This window comes from Protopterus annectens, chromosome 2.part0, assembly GCF_019279795.1.
Source record: "Protopterus annectens isolate FY-2018-M chromosome 2.part0, PAN1.0, whole genome shotgun sequence".
In the NCBI taxonomy this organism is placed as follows: Eukaryota; Metazoa; Chordata; order Ceratodontiformes; family Protopteridae; genus Protopterus; species Protopterus annectens.
Window position 1 is genome coordinate 708,654,362 of NC_056728.1, and position 22,717 is coordinate 708,677,078.

General features: G+C 38.1%; 1 protein-coding gene across 1 annotated transcript in view; it reads right to left on the reverse strand.

Moving 5' to 3' along the window:
* The window catches only part of ECPAS (Ecm29 proteasome adaptor and scaffold), a 2,158,898-nt gene that overhangs the window by 1,929,119 nt on the left and 207,062 nt on the right, over nucleotides 1-22,717 (reverse strand). Inside the window, exons 6-7 of the mRNA XM_044061033.1 lie at nucleotides 5,203-5,365; nucleotides 4,973-5,112 (exon numbers count right to left, since the gene is read on the reverse strand). Coding sequence (XP_043916968.1) covers nucleotides 4,973-5,112; nucleotides 5,203-5,365 — 303 coding nt within the window. The remainder of the gene's footprint in view (nucleotides 1-4,972; nucleotides 5,113-5,202; nucleotides 5,366-22,717) is intronic.

Sequence of the window (22,717 nt, forward strand, 5' to 3'; positions counted from 1 at the left end):
AAGGTACTGAGAACAAATAACTAGAGAAGCAAAGCTAATATAATGGGAAGACACCAAGAATGTATTTGGACTGCAGATTAGCATTGCCTTCCCTATCAAAGATTGATATCACAGTACAGAGTATAGGCAAACAAAGAAACTGGGGGTCCTAAATGAAAGACCAGCACTCAAGAGTTTTTAGCAGAATCTAGCACAGAAGCTGCTGTTAAAAAGGAATAATTAGGAGTGCATATAAAATATTGCATGATAACTATAAGAATCAATCAGAGGAGGTTAGAAAGGATTGGGAAGACAGGCAGGATAAACAATTTACAAAGAAACAATGGGAGGATATATGTATGTCTCCCAAATATGCAACAACATCTAGAAGGTTTAGGATTTTTGCTTCAAAATGTTTACACAGGTATTTTTATACCCAAAGTAGACTCCAGAGAATTTTTTTCCTCACGTAATCAGCAAATGTTGGAGGTGTGATGGGGAAGCAATAGGTAATTGGAACATATTTTCTGGGAGTGTAATGAGTTGGCAGATTTTAAAGATTCCCTGCAGACTACTCTGTCGGAGCAAATTGATGCAACTAGGGAAATTATTTTTCTGAGCTACAACAGTGAATTGGAATTGCCTGGAATTACTAAGGCCTTGCTAAGTCTAATTATGGTGGCTGCCAAAAAAGCAATTACTAGAAAATAGAAATCAAAGTCTAAACCAACTATACAAGAAGTAGTGAATACAGTAACAGAGATAAAACAACTGGAATTTGGATCTTTAAAAACGGGTAGGAGCAAATTACACAGGAAAAATATGAACCATGGGAACAATACATACAGGAGATGAATGAGGTTTAAAAGAAGGCACAACTTGAATGAGCTATGTAATGTTTGACTTTCAATGACTGGGTAGATTTCAAGTGATGTACAATGTTTGCAACTAGGATTATATCAATATGATCTGTGATGTAAAATGCTTGCAGATGGGATTGTGTCGGCATGGTTTGCTTTCATTTATATGTGTCATAAGTGAATTAAGATGCTTATTTTTTAAAAAATAAGAAATATTGCTGTTACGCAACTATTTTGATAACTCCAGAACATAAAACTTATAGAACAATGACACAGGCAACAGAAAGAAGAAGAAATGGTTGTTGTCAACCTTACAGAGCCTACAAGAAAAATAACCAGAGATCCTGTAGAAGTATTAGAGATATTTAAGTAATTTTATGAAAATTTGTATTAAATAGAGAAATGTGGAAATGAAGAAAGTGTACACATGGAGATATTTATGAAAGGCTTAATTATGCCAAGGTTAGAGGTAGGAGAGGCTCAACAACTAACAGTTAAGACTGGAGGAGATGGGATAAAAACAGTGATGTATGATCAGTCTGCAGGAAAGTCTCCAAGAATAAGTGATATTCCTGTGGAAGTTTAGAAGTTAGGAGGGAAGACAGAGATAAAGATCTGGAACATTTTGTTTACCATTATTTTAAATGGAGGGGAAGCAACAACATCTTGGAAGAAAACTGTGGTGATTGTATTATCTAAAGACTATAAAAACCTGTCAAACTCAAATTCATACAGACCCATTTCAATTTTAAACCATGATTATAAAATGATTATATCTATACTAGTTAAAAGAATGGCAAAGGTGCTGCCAAAATCAATGTGGCTTTGTCTGGAAAAAGCAAACATTTGACAACATTAACAAAACAATGATGATCCAGAGGGAAGCAGAATGTAAGAAAATACTGCTGTTGTTGGTGGGTCTTGATGTGATGCAGAGAAACCATTTCCTGATACAATAATGTAGTTAATTAGAAAAATACACGATCAGAGGCAGGAATTAAAGTGGAAAGGTTTTCTCTCTGATAAGTTGCATTTGAACTTGAACAATGGGCAGGGTGTCCTCTTTCCTCTCTTCCCATTTATTTTTATATTATTATATTTAGAACCATTAGCAAAGAAAATAAGGGACCCAGAAATTCAATGATTTAACTGCTATGGGAATAAAGAAAACTTGGCTTTAATTGCAGATAATATTATTTTATACCTGGTAAATTCAGAAAAGAACACATCAGTGTTGAAACATTTTTTGCAGTTTTTGGGATTTTTTTTTTAAAAATTTAATGAAGATAAAAAAAAGGTAGATGCATAGTAACTATATCACCTTTTAATTGCATTCCTAAACCAGAGTCATCCACTGACAGACTCATTTCATCAGACACCTCTCATTAGACTCTTAATATATGAGAAATGTAGTTTACTGCCCTCGTAGAAATATCTTAATGTAAACATGCTTCCAAAATCTGTCCATGACCCTTGATTCATGATCCAGGGGATGGACAGCAGGAATCCACAGTACCAGAGTCATTTTAAGGGCAGCCTCGGTGTATTAGTTTACCATGTCTAGCCTTTGGGAGTATGAAAGATTGATTTATTTACTGGGATAGTTCATCTAAATAAACTGCTATTTTCACAGGAAGTCCATGGAGAAGATCCAGATAAAGTACTACAATAATAAACAAATAAGCATGTAAATAATAGTCATGACACACGTATGATAAGTATAACAACAATGCAATACTTAAAAAAAATACTTTGCAGTGTACAATATTATATGGTATCAGCAGTGACAGTGACGCAACAGGTAGCACACTCACTTTTGGTGCAGAAGGCTGTGGGTTATATTCCCATACCAGGCAGATCAACTGTTAACACTGCAGTGTAGCATAATTGGGGTGCTACACTCCTGAGTGTGACATCCTTTGGATATGATGTTAAACTAGGGCCCCATGTGCTTGAGCAGGTTATAGGTCAAGTGGATGTAAAAGATCTCATGGCACCTATCAAAAATATTACAGCAAGTTCCCCGATGCCATGGCCAAATTTCCCCAAGTAGTACAAATACCACCTCAGGTCTCCCCTGAAAAGAGGCTAGATAGCCTATTGGGACTAACTCGGTCAACAAAGAATATATAAATAAAATTATTAATTACAAATGTCAGAGGTATCACCCACTCTTAACCTAAAGAACAGCTCAAAGGAATGCAGACATTAATGATGCTGCAACCTCTCACTATCTAAAGGGTCTGGAAAATGCTGTGACCAGATGTACAGTGGATATAAAAAGTGTACACACCCCTGTTAAAATGCCAGGTTTTTGTGATTAAAAAAATGAGACCACAATAAATCATTTCAAAACTTTTCTCACCTTTAATGTGACCTATAACCTGTACAATTCAATTGAAAAACAAATCTGTTAGGGGAAAAAATACAAAAAATAAAAAATGTACAATAAGCTGGTTGCATAAGTGTGCACACCCTTAAACTACCTTTTCATTTAATTACAGCATTCAGTCTTCTTGGGTAAACACCTGCCATCAATTAAGGAGACTCTGATTAACCCCAAATAAAGTTCAGCTGTCCTAGTAGGATTTTCCTGACATTTACTCAGTTGCCTGCTACAGCAAAAGCAAATAGTTGGCAGAGAGCTTACAAAGCATCAAAGGTATCTCTGTTGAACGGTATCAGTCAGGAAAAGGGTACAAAAAAATTTCCACAGCATTGGATATACCACGGAAATTAGTGAAGACAGTCATCAAAAAGTGGAGAAAATATGGGACAACAGTGACGTTGCAAAGAACTGGACGTCCCTCCAAAACTGATGAAAAGACAAGACACAAACTGGTCAGGGAGGCTGCCAAAAGACCTACAGCAACACTGAAGGAGCTGCAGGAATTTCTGGCAAGTACTGGTTGTGTACTACATGTGACAACAATCTCCTGTATTCTCCATATGTCTGGACTATGGGGTAGGATTGCAAGAAGGAAGCCTTTTCTTATACAGAAAAACATCCAGGCCCATCTAAAATTTGCAAAACAATACATCAAGCCTCCCAAAAGCATGTGAGAAAATGTGCTATTGCCTGATGAGACCAAGGTTGAACGTTTTGGCCACAATTCCAAAAGGTACGCTTGGAACAAAAACAACACTTCGCATCAACAAAAGAACACCATTCCCACGGTGAACAATGGTGGTGGCAGTATCATGCTTTGGGGTTGCTTTTCTTCAGCTGGAACTAGGGATTTAGTCAAGGTGGATGGAATTATGAACAGTTCCAAATACCAATCACTTTTGGCCGAAAACCTCCAGGCATCTGCTAGAAAACTGAAGATGAAGAGGAATTTCACCTTTCAACATGACAATGACCCCAAGCATGCATCCAAATCAACAAAAGAATGACTTCACCAGAAGAAAATTAAAGTTTTGGAATGGCTCAGCCAGGGCCCAGACCTAAATCCAATAGAAAATCTGTGGGGTGACCTGAAGAGGGCTGTGCACAAGAGATGCCCTCGCAATCTGACAGATTTGGAGCGCTTTTGCAAGGAAGAGTGGACAGATATTGCCAACTCAAGATGTGCCATGCTGATAGACTCCTACCCAAGAAGACTGAATGCTGTAATTAAATCAAAAGGTGCTTCAACAAAGTATTAGTTTAAGGGTGTGCATACTTATGCAACCAGTTTATTGTACTTTTTTATTTTTTTCCCCTAACAGATTTGCTTTTCAATTGAATTGTACAGGTTATAGGTCACATTAAAGGTGGGAAAAGTTTTGAAATTATTTATTGTGGTCATTTTTTTTTATATCACAAAAATCTGGCATTTTAACAGGGGTGTGTACACTTTTTATATCCACTGTACAAAGGTTTTTTCTACTTGGCTGAGCAATATACTGGCAGTCTATAATAAAAAGCACACAATACATGTAATACAACTTGCAGCAGTTGGTACCAATATTTTTGTGTGTGGGGAGGGTGGAGAATGGGAGATTGGAGCAGATTCCCCATAAAACACAGTTCAAATTGGTTTAATTATGTTTAAGGGAAGTGTTTTAAGTTTGCTGAAGGCCCAGAAGACTGCCCATTTGCAAAAATATAACATTTCTTTAGTTTCCATTTTAACAGCTTCATATCTTACCTCTGCCTGCTCTTCAACTCCATGTCTGCTGCAGTTGCAACACTGTGATGTGTATCACTGGAAGCAAGTACGAGATGGAGAACGGTTTCAAGTTCGGGCATTTCTGCGACCTCAATTAATTTGATGATGCCCAGCTTAGACTGTTAAACACAAAATGATGCCACTTCACTGATATGAATGGTGTGAGCAAACAAAACACAGAACCTGCCTTAGTCTTTCAATATATGTACCTGTTCAAGCTGTTCAGCAGTCCACGGGCTGTCACTCATAACTCGCTTAACTGCATAAAAGCTCATCCCAGGAGGAGGCTGGGGAATTCCAACACCCGCAGAAGCATCTGAACCCTGTGAGGAGGATGGATTTGAACGAGCCTGTGGTTCATTCAGTACAAATCTGAAACGAGAATTTGGAAACATTTCTTTAAGAACAGTTACAATTGAATATTAATGAAAATGTGGATATAAACAAGATCTGCCACAGTGTTGTACTAGGAAAACAAAAGTGAAAAATTGACAGAAAAATAGCTTGATGAGTTGATTTTGCATTCACTGCAGCATAGATTTCTCATGGCAAAAACTAAAACTACAAAAGGAAGAAACTTTTGCTTAGGAAACAAAAGTAGCAGGAATACTATTTTCCATTTGACAAGTCTACTTTAAACGAGAGTCATGATCAGCTTTTAATCTGGGGATTGTGGAAAAACATTCATACAAAATCAAGGGAAATAACAGGGAGAAAGCCTAGCATACTTTTATTCTAAACAAGTTGACCACATTACCTGATTTGCAGGGATATTTTACAGCTACAAAGTTAAGGAATTTGTGTTTGGATACTCCTTCTGGGCCCATATCATTTGCTCACTCAACTGAGTGCAGTGAGATCATATTCTGATTTCAGGCACTCCTACTGTGTACAAAGAGAGCATCTGGGAAACAGAAAAAAAAATTTAAGCTTGTTTCCTGCCTTTCCTGTTAAGTGGTATAGACTATTTGTAGGCTTTTGAGCCCCGAAGCCCTTCTGTGTTGGAGGGAAGCCTTCTAGCTTAGTTTTTTTTCCCCTATACTAGCCAGTTTTCTAGTTTCAGCACTCAAATCTGTTTCTTTGATCTCAGCACTTGTTCAGAAAAAAAAAAAAAAAAAAAAAAAAATTTAATCTGCTTTTACTGTACTTGTGTTTCTACCTACTTCTTTTTACTTTTGCATCATCTTAAAAGTACTCAATTGTATTTATTACTGCTTGGTGTAACTAATTTTAAGCCTTCTGGTTTAAACACTTGGGCTTCGGACCAGTTGTTTTGCACTGAGAGGGTTTGTGGTCTGCACTGTAGTGGCAGAACAGGTAGCTTACATCCTTCTAGGTTGGGAACTGCTGATTGAGGGCTCAGTGTCTGTTATTCTAAAAGTGTATTAATTCTGGTTTAAGCACTTAGGCTTTCAGGCCAGTTATTTTACATTAAGAGGGTTCGTGGTCTGCACTCTTGTGGGAGGAGAGGCTGGACTCTGCCCTTCTGAGCTGGGAATTTCTGATTGAAGGCTTATAGTGCATGCATATCTGAACTGCTTCTTACTGAAGTTGGTGCCTTGTTTGCTGTGGCATAGACTGGATTTGGGCCTGCTGGATCTAGCTTTGTTTGTGTAACTTGAGCACTAATCCAGGCATTCTCTAAAGTATTCAATTGTATTTATTACTGCTTGGTAGTAACTTGATTAAAGTTTAGCTGTCATTCTAAGTCTTTTGGATTAAGCACTTGGGCTTCAGACCAGTTGTTTTACATTAGGAAGGTTTGTGGCATGCACTGTGGTGGCAGGACAGGTAGCTTTCATCCTTCTAAGTTGGGAACTGCTGATTGAGAGCCCAGTGTCTGTTATTCTTAAAGTGTATTAGTTCTGGTTTAGGCACTTGGGCTTCAGGCCAGTTATTTTACATTAAGAAGGTTTGTGGTCTGCACTCTTGTGGGAGAAGAGGCTGGACTCTGCCCTTCTGAGCTGGGAATTTCTGGTTAAAGGTTTATAGTGCCTGAATATTTGAACTGTATCTTACTGAAATTGGTACACCTTGTTTGCTGTAGCATAGACTAGATCCAGGCCTGCTGAATATAGCTTTGTTTATATGCTTGTTGTTTGTTTGCTTATTTCTAATTCCACCTAATACGCGGCTTCTCAGCGCTTCTGTGGCTCACTAGTTATATCTGCATTGCTTACTGTACTTATTTCCTTGTTTCACTTGAAAGAAAGTTACTGTTTGTCGTTTTTGCATTTAAGTTACCTGTAACACATTGCACTTAAGTTACCTGGCACTTGCTCACTAAAGCAATTATATAAGTCAGCACTAAAAATTAAAAGCACTACACCCTCACTCCCCACTGGCCCTGGTTTTCAATTATTAAGGAATTCCCAATATTATTCTAGCATGTCCAAAGGTCAGTTGTCAATCTCCTCTCCGGTCCAGCTGGTGAATCTGGGTATCTTGAGGCAATGTTACAACTGCCTCATGTACACAGACAACCCTCTCCTCCTCCCAACAAATTCCAACACATGTGAGAGATGCAACCATATAGCCAAACTGGAGGCTAAGCTCTCTCAACTCAGTACTGGCATAACCAGTCAGGAGGAGAAGGAAACCATACTCACTACAATTCCAGTCTCACATAGACCTACCACGACAGCAAACCAAACACATAATCACACAAAACATACTGGAGGCTCTAAATAAAGATCTGCCGGCAGCAGAGACCTCCAAAGCAGACACCCAAGCAGCCGCTACCCCAAAACAAAACACGTGCAACACATATCTCACAAAGCCAGTGTGCCAAACAGTCACAGCCCTTAAGACTAAACAACACACCTGATACACTTGTAATAGGTGACTCTATCGCCAGGCACACTGACGTCCCGCTCACCAGGCTGAACAAGGAGAGGGTCAGCAGCCTGTCGGATGCTAGGATCCGCCACATAACACAAGCACTCAGGTCACAATATGACTCAGTCATTGTCCATGCTGGTGTGAATGACCTGAGCCTGGACTACATGAAAAGAGACATAAAGGAGCTCTCTGAGCATGTAGCCCAGGCCGGTATGACCCTGACCTTGAGTAGCATCTTACCCTCACCAAGAATGATGCCACAATATGAAGACAAGATGATCAATTTCAACAATTGGCTTTGTCATTCGGATCCAATGCCTGTCAGCTTGGGATGATATGCTCGACAAGGATGGCTTGCACCTGTCACCCTGGGCTGATATTGGCAAAGGCTCTTGCTACCCCATAGTGCCGCAAGGCTCAAAAGACAAACCCACCTCCATAGGTATCACAAGGGATAAGAAACTAAGAGTAATGCTACTCAACGCCAGAAGTCTAAACCTCAAGATGCACGACTAAACTCTCCTTAGCATGGAGAACATCGATATCTGTGCAGTAACAGAAACCTGGTTCAGGGCTCCCGAGAGCACCCCAGCACTACCAGGTTATACCTCATACCATGCTTTTCGCCCCAAAACTTGGACCGAACCACAAAGGAGGGAGAGTATCGATATTCATCAAAGATACCCACACCTCCAGGTTGGTGGCAAAGCACATCAGAGACTATCCATGTGCAACTAACAGTGGGTAAAACTGCCTTCCAGTTTATAGCCTGCTACAGACCACCCTCCCAAACCCAGGAACCCCACTCGGCCTTCCTGAGAACACTGGAAAATATGAAGGTCTCTCCAAACACCATATTGGGCGACTTCAACTACCCAAACATAGACTGGGAGCATTACTCTAGCTCCAACACCCTAGCCCAAAGGTTCCTAGAATTTATAAACTCAAATGCTATGGAACAACTTGTTACCACTCCCACAAGAGGGAAAACATACTGGACCTGATCATCACCAACATGGGGACTCTATGCTCCAGACCAGAAGTGTATCCTCACTGGTAAGATCAGACCATAAACTAATCTCACTGGATATTCACATCCCGACCCCACCCCTGCCCAGAAAACCACAGTGAAAAACTTCTAAAGCAAATTTTACACTCCTCAAAACTGAGGTGGAATCCTTCAAAGCCCCGGGCCTGTGGAAAATACAGCCCAGACAGAATCCTTTATAAACGCATTCTATGAACACCTTCAGGAATGCATGGATCATATCCCAAATAAAACCAAGACCCAATCCTCCAAAGGCAGACGTCCTGTCTGGTGGACCCCAGCCATAAACAAACTATACAATAGAAGGAGGAAGCTACTAAATGATAAAGCAAAATCCCGAAGGCATCACTGATCAGTATTAGCAAAAACTACAGGCACACATAAAATTGTCTAAGGCCAGAGAAAAATTGCACAGGACACTAAGGATAATCACAAGGCTTTCTTTAGTTATGTTAGGAACCTGGGTGGTAATTCCCAGATATGCTCAGAATTAGTCCAAAATGACAAAAATACACCGAACCCACAGACATTGCCAACATCCTAGCTGACAGGTTCACTCCCCACCAAAAGGGCAAATATCTATCCCAGCAGAGTGCTGCCCCTGACATCTCAGATGCTCAGGTAAGAGCCGCCTCTCCAAAGCAAAACACAGCATCAATGGGACCAGATGGTGTCCATGAACTCAAAGAAGAGCTAAACCCAAACATAAAACTACTGTTCAATCTCAGCCTTACTACAGGATATGTGCCCAAAGAGTGGCGTACAGCAACAGTGGTCCCTCTCCATAAAGGTGGTGCCTCAATCGATCCTGGAACCTATCGCCCACAAGCCTGACTAGCTTGGTCTGCAAAGCTATGGAAAGGATCATCATGGACCTCATAAATAAAGATATTGGGGACCTACAAACACTGGATCCTACCCAGTTCGGCTTTGTTAAGGGCAGATCCTGCCTCTTAAACCTGGTTGATTTCTTTGAAACAGTCACCAAGGCCATTGACGAGGGAAGGTGGTCCACACAGCCTACCTGGACCTCGCAAAGCCTTCGATACAATACCCCACTCAAGCATTATAGATAAGCTCACCAGCTTAAATATAAACCCCTATGTCACTAGATGGATTGCAAACTGGCTCAAGGACAGAACCCACATGGTTAGAATTGCTGGAGCCATGTCAGACTCCAAACCAGTTACAAGTGGTGTCCCACAAGGCTCAGTCCTGGGACCTCTTGTTCGGTATATATTTCTCGGAGGTACAGGCCAACACGGAAGGAACCAAGTTCGCAGATGACTGCAAACTGGGTGCCATAATCGACTCTCCAGCCGACACAAGCATCCTCCAAAAGGGCCTCATAGAAACAGACAACTGGTGCCAGTGCCATGGCCTCAAGCTAAATGCCAAAAGTGTATAGTCATCCCTTTGGCAAAACAAAGTGCCCACAAATTACAACATAGGTGGAAAGAAGAAGTAATTAGGACCTGGGGACCCAAGTTGATAGCAATCTCATTTGACAACCACGTGGCCAAAGTGGTTAGAAAACATTTTATATAGCCCACCTAATCATGAAGGGATTCACATCTAGATCGGGGAGGTCATTGTGCCTCTACTCATCCCTCATCAGGCCCATAATTGAGTACAATGCCCTTTTGGGATGTACCTTACCAGACACCTGCAGCAACTGGAAAGACCCCAAAAGTACCTCACCAAGAGGATCAAAGGGCTCAAACAGATGCCATATGCTGCCCGGTTAAAGAAACTCCAGCTCTACTCAGTGGCATACCGCCTGTTCAGAGGCGATCTGTGCCTGACGATAAAGCCATGTCCAACCCGGAATTAATGGACATACTACACCTCAGAAAATCCAAATCCCATCGAGCTACGCCTAGAGACTTGAACCTCAGCACTGAAATAAATAGGACATGCTGGAGGGACAGATTCATAACCCAGAGGCTCCCTTCACTCTGGAATAAAATCCCAGTCCAGGTTAGGCAGAGTCCCTCATTGACTCTCTTCAAGAGGAATCTTGATGAGTGGATGGGAGATCGTAGGTTTACCCTGGGTATCACTTCTGTGTCACTGTTAGATAGAGGCACAGTATACTAACCTCGAAAAAGGGCATAGCAAAATAAATTTAAAATGGGTGCATTCTGGCTAGGCTTATAAATGCCCTAGGGCAGATAGCCTAGTATGAACCTATGAACCTATGAACATACATAACACCAACAGAAAGCACCAACAGAAAGCTATAATTCAATCTGAAATGGGATGATGACGAAGTGGGGATTCAAGAAATAAGGAGAAAGTGGCATTTTGGTAGCAGATCCTTCGGGAGAGTAACAGCTAAGCAGAATACTATGTTCATAAAGTAGCAGAAAGCATTCTAAAAACTAAGCCAACACAAGAATTGAGAAAGGAGATTCAGACAATAGGGAGGATCACAACTGAGGGTACAGAGAATAGGCAAAAGGGGGCTGAAATTTACTAGAGAAAACTAGCAAAGGAACCAAGGTATTGGGAGCAAATAACTAAACAGAGAAACATAACAGAATGGGAAGAGACCAAGAAGACATGCACAGACTGCCCTCCATCTCAGGGACTGATACTAGAGTACAGGCAAAGAAAAAGGGATAGGGGAATCATAAGAGAAAGACCTGCTCTGGTAGATTTTTTAGTTGAATCTAGAACAGAAGCTGCTGTTAAAAAAATTGAAAGATATATCTATGGCTCCCAAATATGCAAAAAAGTCTAGAAGATTTAGTTATTTTGCTTGGATGTGTGTGCATGGCTATTTTTATACCACAAGCAGACTCCAAAGAATTTTTCTTAATGGCAAATGTTGGTTTGAGGTGTAATGAGGAAGAAAGAAGTATCTGGGAGCATATTTTTAGGGAGTGTGATGAGTTAGCAGACTTTAAAAATTCCCTACAGAGTACTCAGTCTGAAATATTGGGTGAGCAAATGGGCATAACTACGGAAATTTTTTTTTTTTTGAGCTGGGATACAGGATGAATTGTTCAGCCATAGGAAAGCCCTGTTAAGTTTAATTCTTGTGGCTGCCAGAAAAGCAATTAACAGAAGCAATTAATAGAAATGGAATTCAAAGACTACATCAACTTTATTTGCAGTAGTGAATATTTTAATATTTATTTATTATTTATTTAACATTTATTTTACCAGGATAAGTCCAACTGGACAACATGTGTCCTTTTTCAGTGGAGTCCTGGGGAGAAAAGCTCCAAAGAAATAACAGTGTACATACATGCTTTAGATAACAATAAAACTGGCATACAAGAGAAACAATGAAGTACAAAAAACAATTATGCAGAACAATAAGATACAATATATACAACAAGTGCATTTCAGGTGAGAGTATAGTGTATGCATTTAAAGGCTTCAACGGGTCACTTACATATGGAAAAGTGGGTCTTCAAAGGGGGTCTTTGCAGTTGCAGAGAGGGTTAGTATTGAGGTGTAATTTAAGAAGGCCTTTAAAGGCGCCTGTGTGACTTTGTAGCCTGAGTTCAGGTGGGAGGGTGTTCCATGCTTTGGCAACATTATGGGAGAATAAGGCCTCCCCAGAACTGTTATTGCATGGATTAACTTCAATCAGGTTTTTGATACATGAATGTAGTTCCTTTTTAGGGTTGTGAAAGTTTAGCATGTCGGCAAGGCCAGGGCACTTCTCCGGATGGAACAGAACTTGATGGGCTATGATCAGTTGGTGGTAGCGTAGGAGGTTTGGAAATTCTAAGCAGTGCAGTTTAGTTAGGGATAGGCAATAGTAGGAATGTGATCTATTATTGGCAGCGAACCTAACTATTTTACTGTAGCATGTAGAGAGTTTGTTCAGGTTGGTTTTGTTAATATTGGTGAGAACTGGAGAGGTGTAAAGTAGTGTTGATAAGAGATGAGTTCTGGCTATTGTTGTTCTAGTCTCAGGGGTTACGAATAGTTTGCAACGATATAGGCAACTTAGTTTTTTATGGACTTAGAGATAGTTTGGGATATGTGCTTGTTGTATTTAAGTTGATGATCAATAGTGATGCCTAAGAGATTAGCCTCAGTTACTGGAGTGATGAGGGTGCCATTGGTAGACATGATGGTAAAGGTGGCGTTGCAGTGTTTGGTTGGGTGGAATAGTATTAGCTGTGTTTTTGGGGGTTTAGTATTAGTTTGTAGTTGTTTAGCCAGTTCTCTACCTCAGTGAAGGATTCTTGGGCTTTACTTTGAAGTAATTGGATGTTTTTTGCTGAGCAGATTTTTAATAGAGACAAAAGAACTGGAAGTGGGACCTTTACAAAATAATAAAAGCAAATTACATAGAAAAAAATGGAAACTTTGGAAACAATGTAGAACAATGTTTTGGAGGAAGAGGAGTAAGGTTTACGCAAAGACAAGAATTGTACAATTTATGTAATGCTAGACTGAAGATTTTCATTGCTGGCAATGGGCACTAACTGTTATCAAAATCTAGAAAGCATTCCAGAATTTAATAACTTTAGAACAATTCTGCTATGAAGTAATGTCTCTCAATTACAATCAACAGCGTGTATGCACTTTAAATAAATGTCAGTAACCTACTTATTATGTGCAATGGGGGGGGGGGGAGTTCTTACAGTTTCTTTTTGTAGTAACCATGTTCTGATCATGTAAAATAGAATTTCTAAGAAGTTTTTTTTTCTTACTTTAATTTCTTCATTGGTACTGTATTTATTAAGTTCAATAAACTTTTTTGCATTTTTATAGAAGAATGGATTCTGCATTCACTGCAGCAGTATGCATACATTTACAATGCAAAACCTATAAAAAACTAAAAACACTAAAGGAAAAAAAACCTCTTGCCTAGGCTGCTATGTATCTCATTCTGACTCGTGGTCCTGCATTTTAATGACACAAAGGGTGGAAACTGTCTGCAGTAGACAGACATGTTTTCTGTAGTCCACCACAGATTTTACTATAAAAAGTGACAGAGACTACAGCACCAGCAACCGCTCACTCACTCAGGTAATCAGACAATAAACCTGTAAATAACTAAATGCATTTATATTCAAGTAACAAAGGAGAATTGTAACAGGATAAGATTCAGAGTAAAGTCAATAATGTTTGCCAGACAGTATAATAACACAGGTATAACACTAATTAAAAAGTTTTCTCCTAGAGGTATTTGAATCACTGCAATGACAGTGAATCATAGCAATAAAAGTTTACACTACACTGTGTTTCTGAGTGTTACACATTGACAAGATTAGTGCTGGAATAAAAAATGCTCATTGAACTGAATGGGATTTTCTGCAAGGTGTGTAGAGCTCTCAGCCTTCCATCTCCAAAATGAGGAACACTAGCCCTCATAATGTGGAACAAATGGGCTAAATCTGGAACATATACTAATGGTTTACCAACAACTTCAACTAGGATGGTGACAGGATGATTAAAATAGGATGGTTTTACTTATAAAAATTATCTTTTCATGAATTAATATGATCCATTTCTATTTACCATGAATATCAGTTAAAAAAATTCTTAACTCCAAATGTGTGACAGACCTTTCAACGTGGAACTTCGAGAAACATGAACTTTTAAAGACCCCAAGTGAGGTACATTCCTTGTAATGAGGTACACGTTAGAGGTACGGCAAGGTGTGGGGCTACATTTAGCAGGCAGTGTCTTTTGGGAAGTGAGACTGGTACAGTACCAAATTCCATATGAACAAGGGGCCAAAGTGCAGGCTTTGAGACTGCTGGCTGGGGGGGAGCTTGGGATCAAGCACATGCCTGGTACGGTGTAGTGTGAGCTATCCCTCAAAACTCCTGTGGGGGTGACTTTTCAGTGCTCTGTTTTCAAAAATTAAATTTAAATGGAAATGACAGTTACTGAGGTTCAGACCTTTCTTAATATCACAGAGTACAGTGGCTGTGTCACTGACAGTACTGTAGCTGAAAGTGAACCCAGCTAAATGAAATTTGGCAGTAGATTTAATTTCTTAGTGAGATAGTGGCCCACCTGTAAACCTAAACCTCATCCTGGACTGGGAGAATTCAGGAATGATGGCCATGCCACCAAACAGGTGGAGCTCCAGCAGTGAAGAATCTCATGGCCATACAGCTACACCTGCATGTCAGACCTGGCTCATTATCATTAACAGCATGTCAGATATACAGGTGGAGCTGCTGTGCTGAAGAACAGCTGGACTCTGCTACTTCTCTATATCCACAGGTAAGTCTGTGCTATGCTCATAATACATGCATACAAATATTTCAAGCATGGGCATTAATGCCCTTCTAGCTTGCCAGTATACCAAAAAACTTGTTCCTATAAGTATCCAAGCTGTTCTTAAAAATATCTAAACTAGTACTTGCTTTAATGTAATTTGGTAGTCTGTTCCATGCATCAGCTACTCCAATTAGTACACTTCTCATTCCTATAGAATCTCCTACATAGGTTGTCTGATGATTCTCTAGTGCTTTTTGTTAACCCCAAACATTCTCAGAGGTAGTTGTCACTAAATGTCCTATATATCTGAATAAGATGATCTTTTAGATATCTGTAAGAGACACTGTACAAAAGTTAAGATATTTTAGTCTTTCATAATAACTTAAATTTTCACAGCCATGGATACCATACCCTGGATATATTTCCACTGTACTCTTTCCAGTTTATTCATGCTTGTTTTCTTATGGGGTTTCCATATTGTTATTCCATAATCCAGTTTGGGTCTAATGTAACTAACAAACAATGACTTAATTATTTTTGATTTCCTAGACTTTATAAATATTTTTATACAACCTATAGTTCTATAACTATCACTAACCAATTGGTTGATACAATTAGAGATAGCTGAATCTACCCATATACCCAGGTCCTTAAATGAGTCTACATTTCAATCACTGTGTGCTGTATTAAATATTCACCTTTCAATTTATGCCTACCAAATCTCATACGCTTATTTTTTGATGTATTTATCAGCATATTATTCTCCTGTGCCCAAATGGTCAATTTAGTCAAGTTATTTTGCAGACATGCCTTATCTGTAACACATGCAATTAATTTCAGGTCATCTGCATACAGACTCAGATGAAAAAGTTAGGTCTGAAAGATGCAATCTAAACAAGTAAGGGCCTAGGACAGAGCCCCGTGGGACACCCTGACTGTAACCAAGGATTTCACCTGTCCAGTTGCTGTATGATACTTGCCATGTCCTATTTGTAAGCCATGCAGCTATCCATCTTATCAAGGGTACATCAATACCTAGTTGTATTGATTTATTGATCAGTGTTACATGTATGACTCTGTCCAATGCTGAAGTTAAATCTATACAAATTACATCACAACACAATTTTTCATTCATAGCTGTTATTATATTGTTATAGAACATGTTACAGGTGGTAATAGATCTGTTTTCAACATATGCATACTGATATATGGTTTCAAGACCCAACCTATCCAGTTCTGACAATAACTTATCCAATATTACCTTCTCCATTTTTTTCCACAACATGAAAGTAGATTTAAGGGTCTGTATAAATCTGGGTTTGTCCTACTCCCCTTTCCATTAAAAACAGGTTTAATAAGCGCACGTCACCAATCTTGAGGAATCTCCCCATATTTATATGACCTAGTGAATAATACACATTATGATACTGCAAGTTCTTGCTGAAGTGTTCCCATGTCATTGTTACCAATTCCGTCTCCTCCCTGTGCTTTGTTTGGATCCAGTTTGTGCAGTTCTTTTTCAATATAACCTAATTTGATTCCAGCATCTGCAGTTACCTCAATGTCAGTAGGACAACTTACCACCCTTTGGAGCCAAACTGTTTTGCATAAGATTTTGTAAATATATTTATAATCTGTTGTGTCTGAGAATAAATTTTAGAATCTGCACGCAGTGTATCAATAATAGTTAATTGAGATTCAATAACACAAAATGATATATAATCTCAAATGTTGCTCCTACTATGGGTAGACGTCTTCCCTTCAGTTCAATGACTGAACCACACAATTTGCTGCTTTACAATGTCAAGAAAAGATGCCACCAGATGATAGAATTAGAAAGTAAATTATCAGCTAGTCAGCATACAGTGCAGACAAACAGAAGTTATTTAAACTTAATAAATATGCAACTCCACTTATATAACTAAAATAAAAGTTACATATTTTAGAATCAGAAAGTCAGCTTTACATGATGATAGCATAATAACAGCAAAACGTAGCAGCAAAAAAAAAAAACAAAAAAAAAAAACACTTTGTAAATGATCTTTAAGGGCATACCTGCCAGAAAAGATTTCTCTCATCCCTGGTCTTCTAATTAGCTTGTTTGCTCCCAATTCTCTCCACTCCTCATTCTCTTTAAAGCTTATCTAACCCTTGTATTTACTATGAAACAGTTTAAAGCTTGGAAGGGCAAATCCAAATCATAACAAAGAAGGCAAGATCTGGACAATTTGGCTTGTATATAGGCTCTCTTTCATCTCTTCCTCAGTTGTGCATGTTCAGTTGTGTGCTCAGCTGTAGGTCCTTATAGCTGTTATTCGCCATATATTTTTAAATATATTTCTATCACAGTGAGGCCTAAATGTCGCCTTTTGATCAAGTCAACATGCATCAAATGTTAAAGTGTGTTGGTCATTTTCAGAAGCACCTTTCTTTTATAATTAATTATAATTAATTTAATTTTCTATTAATACACTTTGTATTACAGTCGCAAATGATTTTGTAAAAAAATGACTACAGCATGTTTGAGTGTTTTAAGTTCCGTTTATTTACCCATAATGATTTGCAGTTTTATGCAAGTAGAAAAAAACTTACCGCCTTATGGGAGCAGCTACTTACTTACATTGCGGTTTCACTACTACACCATTCCATGAGTTAATTTTCAATGTGAGGTGTTCCATCTGCAAGAACTAATTACCAACTTGCTTTATATGAAGTAGAAAACTACTACAGCAAACTCTCAGTTAACCAGCACCTATGGGGTTTGGTAGATGCCGGATAACTATAGTTTATGGTTGCTTGAGAGTTGCTACTAAAAACAGACCTGGCAAACACTGTACCCTATACTATACCACACCATACCATAAATGCTGTCTTGATCTGATTTTAATATTGAAATACAATAATCAAAAGCCTGGCTGGAATAATATTTTAAACTTGTATTTCCGCTAGAAAGCGTGGCATGTGGAACGGTTTTCAGTGGCATGCTGAGTGGATTGGAATTGAATTAATTGAACAGAGAGAGTGAATGCATGTATGAAAGCAGACGCGACTGTGTGTGAGAGATCGGAGAGATGTATGAAAGCTGAAGGGAGTGTGTTTGAAAGATCAGAGGGAAAGAGTGAGTGAATGAAGTATGAAAGCTGAAGAAAGAGACTGTGTGAGAGATCGGACAGAGAATGTGCAATCTGATGCAAACTGACCGAGTGAGTATGGAGCAAGTGTTGACATTTTAGCAATTTGATTTGTTTGATTTGACTTATTATCAGGTTGTGGAGAGGAAGTGTATTTGTATCTTCCTTTTTAAAATTCAAACTCAAATCGTAAGTTATATTTCTGGGGGGGGGCAAAAAGTGCAACACATGAAAAACTGAATTGCTCTTACTGTACTGTATTTCTTCAATTTTTTTCTGGTTGCTTGAATTCTGGTTAACAGAGTTTACTGTACTGGTGTATTTAGCATGAAAATACAGTGGTCTATACATTAATTTAGGTATTGAGGCATTATGGGTTCAGTCTTTCATTATGTCATGGCATGGATTTTCAGCTCTGAGAAAAAAATCCGGAGGCTGTCCTTACCACCAAATGAAATGCAAAAACAACACACTTTTTGCATCAAAAACTGCATAATCTGTTACTGTAAATGGTAAGGAGGTCATATCTAACTCCAAATATTTTACTTATACTTGTTTCAGAACATGATCAACATACTTTAAGCAAACATATACAATCTATAAAGCAAATTCCCATCCCTCAAGTCTTTATTAGTCTGCTGGATACTTTTACTGATATAATTTAAAGAAACTATATGTATAACTGCTTGATTTACTATATATTTTCCTACGGTATTTGCCATTAGCCTAAAAGTGGCTGAAATTGTTTATTTTTGCATTAGCCCATTGTTAAAGATATTTATTAAATAAATTAATAAACAAAGATTTTATGCCACTAGTTTTAGCAACAGATTCATTACTAATAATGGCAGGAGATGCTTTAAATGAACAAAAAAATCTGTACAATAATGGCAAATATGAGATAAGAATAAAAACATCAGCTGACAAAACATTCAGATAAATAAGTGTACCAAACAAAGGATTTGATGGCTATAGATATGAAAATAAATTCTCAACCTCACAAAAAATGCATTATAGGCATTAAAAATGTTGTCAGCAGAGTATTTTTATGGAGACATTTACAAAACTCCAACATCTAAAACTGAAGTAAAATATGCTTTCAAATAAATATGAAAACAGCTATTTCCTTACGAAGATGAAGCAATACAAGATTTTAATAAACCAGAACTCATGTTTTTAAAATCTACCAACTTTGATCATGACACAGTTTGCACGTTTACAGGTGGATTTAGCTTTTATACCTTTGCAGACAAGCTTTTTAACAAATCAATGATGTGCCAAAGGAGGATTCAAAAGCTCCCAGTTATAAAACCTTCAGTTAGGCTTTACAGAAAAACACTTCTTGTATCAAACTATTTTTGAAAAGATGTATGCATGTTTTGCTGACTGTATTTCTGTTTTGGTTTGGATAGGAGATCTTTAGAACATGACATTTATTAATTTATTCAGCAGTACTATTAAATTTTGAAATTAATAGCTAATTCTAGTGATTTTTGGTGCCTTTTAAGACTGAGGGATACATTACCTCAAATAATTCTTAAAAGCATTTTAAGAAAATTTTGATAGCAAGACTGCATTTTTCAACCATGCATCCTGCATATACCATTTAACATCCCACCAGGACAATGCAAGTCCAGTAAGCTCATCTTGTTTGATGAAAATTTTCTGCAAGAAATACATCCTCTCACTGAGTTATGCAAATACCTCTTAAATGTACTGGCTGAGATCACCAAAGAAAGGACCACTACCTGAATTCCTTCTGAAAACTTAATAGAGTTTTAATTCACATCCAGGTAATACATGTTCTGACTACAGTATGGTGGCCACAATTCAAACAGGACAAGAATGCCATGAGAGATGTTATTAGAAACAAATGAAAAATGTTAACATCTCAAAATGATTTGATTTGAAGGAAATGATGAATGAATCTCCTTTTTCTGTATTGAAAAGTAGCAACACTGAAGATTTATTAGAGTAAAGCCTGATTCCAGGGGCCTCTCGCCTTCATTTTTAGCAAATCCTATGGAACATACGAGTGCGGCTTTTGTAACTAGTGTTATTTTGTTTCATCTTAACACTCTTACTGCTGTGAGTTTAATTTTTAACAACAGTCAACAACAAAATGTATGATGTGAACTATACTAATCCAAGAAAAAAAGAAGTTGCTGTTTTTCTTTCTACATGCCTGAAAATGCATTATGGAATTTTAGGGTTGGTACTATGGAGAACACCTTCTGCTATGGAGGTTACTACTGGAAAACACTGTTTAACCAGATCTCAGTGAGGTTATAAACTTTAATGTGTACTTAAAAAAGCCACTGTGATATTAATGGATTCCAGTGTTTTGTTTTGTTTTCTGTAGCTTGCATTTCTATTGATGTTTTCATTAAGCTAGTTTCATTATCTGATTCAACCCTCTATCTTTACTAGGTCATCATCATAGGCTTTAACCAATATGAAGAAGGTCGTAACTATAAAATGAACTCACTTACCAGTTTATTTATTATAATTAGTTTATTCTTTAAATATCAAAAGGAAGAAACTTTGCACATTTTCACTTTAGCTTTTTTTGTTGAGGGGGGGGGGCTGATTCCAACTGAACAACTGTATAACTGACTGAGGTTTTTTTCACCTGAACATGGGAGCAAGTGCTTAACTGATCATACTATATACTGCAGCAGGATCACAGTTCAGTAGTGATGGGGAGGTTTCATTATCCCTTAATGCAGTGATATGCCTGTATTAGCATATTTAGAGATGCAGGGGTGCAGGAGGGCTTGACCCCTGCAAAAACATTTACAACCTACTTTTGATCATGCAACACAAGGCAATGGGCAAAACATGTACTTTCCTGATATGCAAACAAAACCAGTGCAGTAAGGATACATTTTCTTCTGTGCACCGTATGCAGGTTGCCCCTTAAACAGCGGAAGTATTTCATTATTTGTGTACTGTTAACAATTATTCAATAGGTTGTAATCTGAGTTAGATACAACTACTTGAGTTCCAACTAACTGTGCATTTGCTAGATTGACCTACACTCATATGCACAAATACAGCTATATTAAAAAAAAAAAAAATATATATATATATATATATATATATATATATACATACACATACACATACACATATATATATACATATACATACATACACACACACACCTTTATAAGACACACACACACACATATATATATATATATATATATATATATATGCACACATATGTGTGTGTGTGCATATATATATATATATATATATATATATATATATATATATATATATATATATATATATATATATGCACACATATGTGTGTGTGTGTATATATATATATATATATATATATATATATATATATATATATATATGGATCCCCATCACAAACCCGACACGCCACAAACCCGACACTCAAAACAACGACACCAAAACACCAAAAATGCACAAAACCGACAACTCACAAAACCGAACACCAAAACACCGACACACAAAATGTAAACTACACATTACACACAACTATACATGCACTAACCGTAACCCAAACCTTAACCCTAAGGTCCGACACTACCGCACACTTACCCTACCTGCACCCTAACCCCAACTCACTTAACCCGCCACTAAACCTACATTCCGTCACTATCGTACACTTACCCTACCCGCACCCTAACCCACTTAACCCGCCACTACACCTAAAGTCTGTCACTATCGCACACTTACCTTACACGCACCCTAAGTCCAACACTACCGCACACTCACCTTTCCCGCACCCTAACCCTAAATCCCACACTATCCTCACATTTACCTGTCCGCTCCCCAACGCTAAATCCCTCACTATCGCACACTTACCTGTCTACTCCCTAACACTAAATCCCTCACTATCGCACACTTACCTGTCTACTCCCTAACACTAAATCCCTCACTATCGCACATTTACCGACTCGCACTCACACGTTGCCCATGTCGGTGTTTCAGCTGTCGGAATTTCACCTTGTCGATCATCTGTCTCGTCGGTCTTCTCGAGTCGGTCTTCTTAGCGTTGGTGTTTCGGCGTGTCGATGAAGTCAAGGGGACCCATATATATATATATATATATATATATATATATATATATATATATATATATATATATATATATATATATATACACACACACACACATACACACACATGTGTGCGTGTGTGTGTGTATATATATATATATATATATATATATATATATATATATACATATACATATACATATACACACACACTTATACACACACACAAATACGTATATGTATATGGGTCTACTTTACATGGTCGACACCCTCTGTAACTTAAATATACCAACTCTGTGAAAGGAAAATTTCCCATTCCACACTGTACAGAGATAGCGGTTCCCCATGGTTGACTTTTCAAAAGTTATATATATATATATATATATATATATATATATATATATATATATATACACACACACATGGATCCCTATCACTTTATCGAAGTTTCAAA